The sequence below is a fragment of the Artemia sp. Qi Xiang Cuo genome, chromosome 2 (genome assembly GCF_049724085.1).
Source record: "Artemia sp. Qi Xiang Cuo chromosome 2, ASM4972408v1, whole genome shotgun sequence".
NCBI lineage: Eukaryota > Metazoa > Arthropoda > Branchiopoda > Anostraca > Artemiidae > Artemia > Artemia sp. Qi Xiang Cuo.
Window position 1 is genome coordinate 71,625,227 of NC_142795.1, and position 10,679 is coordinate 71,635,905.

At 38.5% G+C, this 10,679-nt stretch overlaps 1 protein-coding gene across 1 annotated transcript; it reads left to right on the forward strand.

The window, feature by feature from the left end:
- The first annotated feature begins 5,571 nt into the window (after positions 1-5,571).
- Positions 5,572-5,964, forward strand: LOC148955575 (protein CFDP2-like). Its single transcript, XM_089107668.1, has one exon. The coding sequence runs from the start codon at positions 5,572-5,574 to the stop codon at positions 5,962-5,964; it is 393 nt and encodes a 130-aa protein (XP_088963794.1).
- Positions 5,965-10,679: the final 4,715 nt, after the last annotated feature.

Genomic DNA, 10,679 nt, shown 5'->3' on the forward strand with positions numbered 1-10,679 from the left:
TTTGCCAATATTTAAATGTTAAGAGTGATAAAATTTTGTGTTTGTGCTAACGAACTGTAAGTAAGGAGCGAAACGACTCAATAGTAACCGAAACTCTAAAAACCAATATCCCTACTTCGGAAGTTTCAAGCTCCTATCTGCAAAAATGTGGAATTAATTTCTTGAAGTAATTGATACTTAATGAAGAAAAAGGCTGAAGCTTAGGATAGTAGCGGACATCCTACTGTAGGACTCATTTGAATGACAATTAAAAGTTCTAGTGCTCTGTTTAAGTGACAAAAAAAAAACTGAAAGGGGTAACTATGCTCCATTCAATGTTCAATTTCCCCAAAGTTACACAATCCAAATTTTTAGAAAGCCATTTTGTTCAGCATAGTCGAAATATCTAATAACTATGTCAGACATGTGTGTGTGTGTGTGTGTGTGTGTGTGTGTGTTTGTGTGTGTGTGTGTGTGTGTGTGTGTGTGTGTGTGTGTGTGTGTGTGTGTGTGTGTGTGTGTGTGTGTGTGTGTGTGTGTGTGTGTGTGTGTGTGTGTGTGTGTGTGTGTGTGTGTGTGTGTGTGTGTGTGTGTGTGTGTGTGTGTGTGTGTGTGTGTGTGTGTGTGTGTGTGTGTGTGTGTGTGTGTGTGTGTGTGTGTGTGTGTTTGTGTGTGTGTGTGTGTGTGTGTGTGTGTGTGTGTGTGTGTGTGTGTGTGTGTGTGTGTGTGTGTGTGTGTGTGTGTGTGTGTGTGTGTGTGTGTGTGTGTGTGTGTGTGTGTGTGTGTGTGTGTGTGTGTGTGTGTGTGTGTGTGTGTGTGTGTGTGTGTGTGTGTGTGTGTGTGTGTGTGTGTGTGTGTGTGTGTGTGTGTGTGTGTGTGTGTGTGTGTGTGTGTGTGTGTGTGTGTGTGTGTGTGTGTGTGTGTGTGTGTGTGTGTGTGTGTGTGTGTGTGTGTGTAAGCCGTTACCAAAGCCTAAAAGTAAAGTACAAATTAAAAGCAGTCAAAAAAAAGAAGAAAATAAAGCCATTTGGTTTTGATTTTGGAAAATGTCCAAAAAGTGTCCTTTTTTTAAAAAAGTTGCCTTTTTTGACTCAATAGTGTCCCTGTGTCCTTCAAAGTAAAAAGTGTCCAAAAGCCACTAGAAACTCTGAGGCTACGGAAACGAAGTGGTCGGTTGAGAAAGGAAAGACAGGTGGTAATGAAGAAGACAGGAGCCCAGTAAAGAAGCTGATGCTAAAAATAAGTTCCACAAGCGATACATCTTCAATGGTACATTCTAAAAACTGCATTCCAATATCGGATAACCCTCTTGAAACAGAAATCTTGCCAGATAATTCTACTTGTATAAGTAAAGTAGATTTGTCTAATATTTGTTCAATCAAAGTTTAGCATGAATGGGAAATTATGTTTTTTATATACCCAAAAATATCGTAGGAATTTGCCAGTGAGAAATGGATTGAATTTGTTTACTTTTTAAGTTTCTTTTGGAAGATATTAAACTTTTTTAAGATTATTTGCTTATGGTTTCTTTTTTCAATTTGAAGGGTTTCTTTTAAAAGAATCTTTTCATAGGTGACGTTTTGCATCAAAAACTCTTCTTAGGAATTTTCCCGCAGTGTTTAGACAGCATTGAGCTGGTAAACAGTTAAAAGAGCAAGAAAAAAAGCTCATATCTTCAAAAATCTGCAACTTTGTATTTTTTGCCAAAAGAAAAATAGACGAATATAGCAGTTAGTTACGTAGATTAATTTGTAAAGACATCCATTTAGCAAAAGAAACGTAAAATTTTTATGAAAATAAAAGCTGCATTAACTAAAAAACGATCAGAAATTAAATAAAAAAAAACAAGTTTTTTAAACTGAAAGTATGGAGCGACATTAAAACGAACAGAAATTATTCCCTATATGAAAGGGACTGCCCCCTCCTCAACGCCTTACTAAAATAATTTATTACTTTACTAAAATAAATTATTACTTTACTAAAATAAATTATTACTTTACTAAAATAATTTATTACTTTACTAAAATAAATTATTACTTTACTAAAATAAATTATTACTTTACTAAAATAAATTATTAGTTTACTAAAATAAATTATTACTTTACTAAAATAAATTATTACTTTACTAAAATGAATAATTACTTTACTAAAATAAATTATTACTTTACTAAAATAAATAATTACTCTACTAAAATAAATAATTACTTTGATAAAATAAATTATTACTTTACTAAAATAAATTATTACTTTACTAAAATAAATTATTACTTTACTAAAATAAATTATTACTTTACTAAAATAAATTATTACTTTACTAAAATAAAAAATTACTTTACTAAAATAAATTATTACTTTACTAAAATAAATAATTACTCTACTAAAATAAATAATTACTTTGCTAAAATAAATTATTACTTTACTAAAATAAATTATTACTTTACTAAAATAAATTATTACTTTACTAAAATAAATTATTACTTTACTAAAATAAATTATTACTTTACTAAAATAAATTATTACTTTACTAAAATAAATTATTACTTTAGTAAAATAAATAATTACTTTACTAAAATAAATTATTACCTCCAATTCGCAAATCCCATTACCCCTTTTTTTTTGCAAAGGTTAATCAAACATCTCCGATTGTAAAAGCATTAAAAAATTTTCCAATCACTAATTACCCCTTTTTGCAAATGCTAAATAATTCTGATTGTAGTATCCAATTTTTTGTCTGCTTTTCAAAATGTTCGTATTTGTTTAGAATGAAGTGTTTTTTATAGCAGATACCCCCCGTGCAACTGAACCCCCCATGTAACTGAACCCATGTATAACTGAAACCCCGTACAACTGAACCTCCGTGCTACTCGAGCCCATTTAACTAATCCCCGTGTAACTGAATCTGTATGTAACTGAACCCTCGTGCAAGTGAACCCTCGTGCAACTCAACTCCCTCAAAACACTTTTCACCCATTTCCTGTTAATTTTTTTTTATTTCTAAACTATTTAAAATTGACAACACTGTGCAAATCATCACTTGTGTATTATACAATACACATTCATTCCATCTCCTCCAAAACACTTTTCGGTCATTTCTTGTTAAAATTATCCAATCGCTATCTCCGATTGCTTCTTTTTAAATTGACAATACTTTTCAAACGCTACTTATGTATTATACACACCACATCGGCGAGGTAAAGCTAGGTCAAGTCACAATGTCGTTCTATCGTTACTTTTCAATTAAGCTATTGAATACTTTCTAACAATGTTTCTTGTAAGCGTCAAATCTATTAAGTATCTGAGCTTATTCTTTGTATTGTTGATGCAAGCACCCCATTCTTTAATTACCCTTGAGGCATTCTTAACCATCGCAATACTTTTACGCAAATATCTTTTCGTAAAAAAATCGCAAATATCGTAAACTAAAGAAGTAATTACGTTTTTCAAAAATTCTTGTTAAAATTATCCAATTCCTTTTATTCAAATCCTAATCACCAATCAAGTTATACTCGTTCCTCTCAGAAAACCCGTCTGGTAAGGTAAGTATCGTTCATTGTAATAGTCAAATGACCCTGGTAACCCAATTACTTGAAAATATACACACATATCCATGCCTCAGGCGTAGGTTTGCGTGTAGGTTTTCAATTCATTGGGGCCTTACTACTACTACTGTTGATATCTCTACATAACTATTAGCGCTACGCATTAAAACCATCCCGTGAGGCATCAACCTCATCCCACAGGATCTCAAAACCAGCCCCCTTTCCACCTTTTTTTTTACATAACTATTAGCGCTACGCATTAAAACCATCCCGTGAGGCATTAACCTCATCCCACTGGACATCAAAACCAGCCCCCTTTCCCCCTTTTTTTCTCATCCCACGGGACCTCAAAACCAGCTCCCTTTTCCTGGCTAGCCAAACCGCCCTGCGAGGCATCAGTACCATCTCGCAGTGCAACAAAACCATCCCGTGAGGCGTCAGTACCATCCAACGGGACCTCAAAACCAGCTCCCTTTCCATGGGTAGCCAAACCGCCCTGCGAGGCATCAGTACCATCTCGCAGTGCAACAAAAAAAAACCCTTTATCATTGAGTCCAAATTTCACCCTCGTCAGCGCAGAAAGGAATTCATCAGAAAAAGAAGACGTGTCTCCTTTCCCCACTATCTGTTCTATCTATTCATATTATTTTGCAACCTTGTACGCATCACCTAAACAAAAAAATTTCCGCACTATGCTCTAACAAATACAATTTGTAGGACGGTCTGATCTCCTCCTTGAATAAATTAAGAGCAAATCTTCCATGGACTACACCATCATTCCTGGCTTCTAAGGACACCCTACATGACCTTCCTAATTTTTGCATCCTTCTATAGAATAGACATACCCTTTCATCCTTAAATTGAGCCACGCCTACAAACTCTGCAACCATTTTGCCTACTATTTTGCCTGGGGCATATGCTACAAGTAATACACGTTTTAAACGTGACAAATTTATAATCGAGGGGAGTCAAATAAAAGACATGGAAATATGCCATTTATCCTCCACTGTTTTACAAAATCAAAAGCAACCTTTTGTTATATCCAGATTCCGCCGGATCAAATATAGAAATAATAACTGACATATTGATATCAAAATTAAAAAAAAAAATTACTCTACAAATTTAAATATTGGTTTTAAACACCACTTTTTTTTTTTAATTACGGACGCTAGATTTTGGGCAATAAACTTCAGTTCTAACGACAAGGGTCTCAATTAAATCACTAGCGTCAAATGTAGTCACAAATGAGAATTAATTTTCGATTATCAAATTCAAAATGTTAAATTTTGGTTGGAAACCGTCAAATGTAGATCACACGTCGACTGTATAAAATCAGGTAAAAAAAACCCACCAAACGTAGAATGGCTAAGTGAAGGTAGAAATCAACCGGAGACTCTAAGTTGTAGAAATTTGAATTAGTAGGTAGAAGCTATCGCGAGGAAATCCATATTAGGCATTGTGCTGACCACGTACCTCTGGATACGGGGTTTCCCCTAACTAAACGCTCCGATCAGAGTGGCCTCAACCTCATGAGGTGGGGGGAGCCCACCCCAGGATTCTCACTATACAGGTAAATCCTATCTCTAATCAGTATCCAGGCCGAGGGTCGGTTGGGCTTGCAACCCTCCACCCGAAACCCATTGCAACGATTAGCTTAGCAACTGCCCCGGATGACCAACCTTCTTTTGTCCCATCACGACCCTTGCTTGCCCCTGGACTGAGAAATGACCAGCTTTTGAATCTTATTGACCAAGGTGGCCTCCGAATTGCCACCTGGAATGTATTGACATTGAATTATCCCGGAGCTAAGACGCTTCTGGCGATGGAACTGAAGCGTTTCCGCATCTCTATTGCTGGGATAACAGAAATCCACCTAGTCGGGAATGGGAATGATTCCATAGGTGAGGGATACCACCTACTCTGGTCTGGCCAGAAAACATCCAGAAGAAATGGAGTCGGACTAGTTCTTGACAAATCCAAGAAGTGTCTATAGTCATTCACTCCCGTCTCGGATAGAATCGCTAATGCTCGACTCAATCACAAGCAAGGAAAAATGATGGTCCTTGTTTGTTATGCCCCGACAAACGAAGCTGACACCGAAACAAAGGACACTTTCTACTCTGCCCTGACGAATGAATTGTCCAAGATATCCCCGCACGATATTGTCATTCTCCTGGGTGACCTTAATGCAACTGTGAGCGACAACCATGACTTATGGCGACAAGTCATTGGACCAGTTGCTCCGGATTCCCTAAATGACAATGGTCTAAGGCTTCTACAACTCTGCAGCATGCACAACCTTGTGATTACGAATACCATGTTTGCAAGGAAGGACATTCACAAATATACATGGTACAGCAATGACGGCCATACCAAAAAAAATGATCGACTACATCATCGTGTCACAGAGATGGAGGTCTTCGATCATGAATTGCAGGACGTATAGGGCAGCTGAGATTGGCAACACTGACCATCGCCTCGTCGTCGCTAACATGCGACTAAAGCTCAAAGCCCATCGCTCAGAACCAAGACCAGCCAAGATCGATGTCTCTCGCCTCCGCCATCAGAAGATACGGTCGAAATATGCCATTGATGTATCGAACCGCTTCGACGCACTCCTGCCATTTGAAAGTTGTGAAAACACATGGCTCTCGTTCAAAAAGAATGTCCTGGAATCAGCGAAAGCAAATGTTGGCCGGAAAAAGCGTGCTAATAAAGCGTGGATTCAGTCGGATACGCTTGACATCATAGAGCAGAGACGCAAGGCGAGATTACTCGGTGACATGCCAACCTATAGAAGCCTTAATGGGGTCCGCAACAAACTGATACATCGAGACAAGAAACTGTTTGTGGAAAGGAAGGCAAACGAACTGGACTGTGCAGCCAAGAAATGTGACGTTGGCAGTCTCTACAAGCATCTCCGTGATCTAACAGGAGAAATAGCCCCCCCGGTTGCATGTGTTGTCTCTGTGGATGGTAAGCCGCTCAGTGACGAAGCTGCCCAGCTCAGTCGATGGAAAGACCACTTCTCGGGCCTCCTCAACGCCGAAGCCGTAACGCAGACTGACCAGAAACTTATCAGCTCAGCCACCAGCACCCAGGAACTGCTGACAAGTGACACAGAAACTCCTTTCACGTTATCAGAAATCTACACAGCAGTAAAACGTTTGAAGAACCACAAAGCGGAAGGCATATGTGAAATATCTGCTGAGCTCCTGAAGTATGCCAGACCGGCGATCCTACTTTGGGTCCATATGCTGTTTTCTGTGGTTTGGCGCACAGAATGGATCCCGAAGGACTAGCGAGCTTGTATAATCCTGCCCTTATGGAAGAGAAAGGGGAGCAAGAGCATCCGTTCGAACTACAGAGGCATAAAGCGACTTTCTGCGCCTGGAAAGCTCTTTGTTCTGATCATGCTGGATACATGCACGAGTATCCTCAAGAGAAAGAGGAGAGTCCAGCAGGCGGGGTTTATACCCAGGAGATCCACAATTGACCAAATCTTTATAATGCGCCGGTTAATTGAGAAGACGAATGAATTCAGGAGGAAAGCATATGTATCCTTTATGGACTTCAAGGCTGCGTTTGACTCTGTGGATTGCATCTTGCTCTGGCTGATACTTCGATCAACTGGTCTACCAGAAAAATACTGCAAGATGTTTGAAAATCTTTACGAAGAGACCGTGGCTTGCGTCCAAGTCAACGGTAAACGGAGCACGACATTTGGCATCAAAACCGGTGTACGACAAGGGTGTGCCGCCACCCCGGAACTGTTCAATTGCGTGATAGACCATGTCATGACACGAACAACAAATCGCCTGCAATTTGGTCTGCAGTTTGAAGATCGCGTTCTGACGGACGCTGACTTCGCAGATGATCTTGGTCGCGTTGCTGACTCGATTGACCAGTTGACTGACGCTTTGGAAGTCCTACAGGAAGAGGCAGCAAAAGTGGGGTTGAAAATAAACTGGCTTAAGACGAAGATAACGGGAATTTATCCCCCAAGCCCAGTCTTGCCCCCTGAGACCATAACTGTTTGCGGAACTCCTGTTGAAATTGTAAAGGTCTTCACTTATCTTGGCCCCGTGCTGTATAATGACGGCTTACTAGACGTAGAGGCGTGCAACCGAGTTTCAAAAGCCTCGTCAATCGTCGGAAGGCTCAACAATCTCTGGAGAATGCCGCATATACGTATCTAGACACACGAAGATGCGAATTTATAATGCATCCGTAGGCTCGGTCCTCCTCTATGCAGCGGAAACCTGGCCTCTCAAATCAACAATCATCAGAATGATAGACGTCTGCCAGACGAAACAGCTCCGTAGGATTCAGGGACTTCGATGGGACGATTTTGTAAGCAACTAAAGGTTGCTCGCACTCACCTCCCAAGGGCCATTCTCCGTCAAAAGAGTGCACCGTACTTTCAGATGGTTCGGACACCTCCTGCGCATGCCGACGACAGCCCCAGCCCGAATAGTCTACGATTTTGACGCTAAAGCTAATGGCTGGTCTCACCTGAGGGGCAGACCTCAGACAAGGTGGAAGGATAGCCTCAACAAATTCCTTGAGATAGCTAACATCACTGTCGAAGAGGCCCCATTAATAGCAGTAGACCGGTCAGCCTGGAGGAGAAGAGTTGCGACGCTCTCTACGCCACCCCCAACGTGGCAGGAGCCTTAAGTCAAGTAAGTCAAGTCAAGTCATTGTATAACAGCCTATTTCAAAATGTTCATTTAAAAGAACGTGTGTTTCAAGAAGGCGTTTTGAATAGAAGAAAGTTCAATAGCTCGTAACGTTTCAATGTCTTATTAATCAGTCTTTTGCAGTATTTGCGGCTCAATATCACAGTCTGGTAGCGGGCGAAAAACTCTTCAATATGTTGCCAGTATTTAGCGTAAGATGTCGTAAGTACTTATAACGGTCACTCAAATGTCACTTGGAGGTTTTCCACTAGTGATATATGCTCCACTAGTTTTAACCGCTTGCCACCACACTGTAAACCTCTTTTTAGTTCTTTCTATATGCCCTTTTATAATTGGCAGATGCAATGGTTTACGTAAATTCGAAGATAGTCAGTAAACGTTGGTATAAGGTATTTATTGAATAACGTGAGAATACACAGAGGAAATAAAGTAGCACAAGAACAACTTGCTACGACGAAGGCGAAAGATGGACTCCCTAAGCGCTTCAGAAATTCATATGTATAATCCTTCCCAAGGTCACTTGAACCCAGAATAACCCAACTATCTAAAATACAAACATTGTAAATTATTAACAATCAACAACCCCACTTCTTAGAATAAAGCAATAATATTTCCTATTTGGAATAAACTCAATGGTCAACAACCCAACCCGAATTCTCTTTATCAGAAGTTTACACAATCAATGTTTTTATTTTTTATAAGATTTACTATGTCCTAAAAATTAATGGTTATTATTTTACTCAAAACATTAAGCTTAGCAAAATATTGTTATCTCTGAAATTGCAGAATGTACAAGCTAAAGTTAGTACTTTGTTTTATTTACATTTGATGTTAAAACTATTTAATATGTAGAACACACAGTTTGGTTCTATGTCTGCCACCGACTGATTGTCAGATAAAAATTTTACCAATAATTCCCAAACTGCGTCGTTGCGCTGCACTATCATTTACTAGTGACTTGCATAAAAAAGAAATCTTCCTACACTAAAATACAAGAGTGCCTCCATCAATACGCATTGAAAATCCTCGTATGATTCCGCTCAAGGCCATATCCGCGGGGGGATTTAAGGGTCTGACCCCCCTCCCCTGAAATTTTCACCCGACTCGTAAAAACGTAACACAATTCATGTAAACAAATTTTTGATGCATAAATAACAAAAACCTGTAAGCCCCCCCCCCCCCGAAACAAAAATCCTGGATATGGCCTTGATTCCGCTTGAAACAAGGTGCAACATGTGCTGTTTTCTGCATACATGCCTGTTATAGCAATAATAACAATAAATATTAATAATAACAATAAATAACAATAATAACAATAAAAAAATGTCTGAGGAATAATTCCCAACTGATAAAAATTTTACTAGTTATTATTGCGTGCAGCAACTTCCTTGATGTAGTCGTTGTTAATTATCTTTTATACTACTCAATAGCAAAATGCAATTTAAGTTTGCATGGTTCCTTTTATTGTTCCTGAAATTGCTTAGATTAAAACTTCCTGCCAAAGCAATTTCAATCGTATTCAGAACAAAATAAGGTAATCTCGTGCATAGAAGGTTTTCTAATTTTCAACTCTGTAATGAACCAAATACTAACCGCGGAAATAAACTAGGAAGGGGAAAATTAAACTGATAAAAAAAAAACTAAGTTAATTAGGTTTTCTTTTGAGACAGCGTCACGCGTTATTAGGGCGAAGTACTTTAGCTACCAAAAATATTTTAAATTGGAAGGTTTGAATTATAGGTTTTTTTGTGTTTAATCAGCTCTCTATAGCACTTATTTAGAAATAATTAGAAATAATAGAATTATTTAGAAACTTATTTAGGTTAGAAGTCAATATTCTAATGCTTAGTTCGTACCGTTTTTGTTTCTTTCTTTTTTTGTAAAACGGTAGTTTACATATCCAAATGCCAAACACGGGTATTGACTAGGGAAAGCTCATTTAAATTAACAAAAAACTTAATTAATTAGTTGTCAATTCAATTAGTGTCAAACGCTATTTAAAAGAACCGAAGGATCTATGCTTCCAAAAATAAATGAAATATCTTTTCCATTTGGCTCTTAGCTTTCTATTGCACTTCGATTTGCGATCTATACGATTTTGATTAAAACTATTCCAGGGACGTAATTCGCAATGGGACAGGAGGGTGGGGGGGCAACTTCCCCCTCCAGACCCAATTTTGCCCTCCCAGACCTCAGCTTCCACTCCCCCACCAGCTGAAATTTACTTTCTGCAAAAAAAAAATCACAATTAAGATAAGCCTACATAATTCAAGTATCCAGAGAAACAGGTCAGTTTTCTTTTGTATATCTTTGCCTTTATGGTAATATATGAATCATTTTTCAGTTAACACTGTCGTTTTCACGGTCGTTTTCACTTGATTTTAAAAACTGGCTCCAATTCCCCCCCCCCCAGATTTTGACGGAATTACGCCACTGAACTATTCGGTATTGTTTTTTC

What these genes read in the sequence shown, in the direction of transcription:
- LOC148955575 (XM_089107668.1), top strand. Translation starts at nt 5,572, where the DNA reads ATGATGGTCCTTGTTTGTTATGCCCCGACAAACGAAGCTGACACCGAA.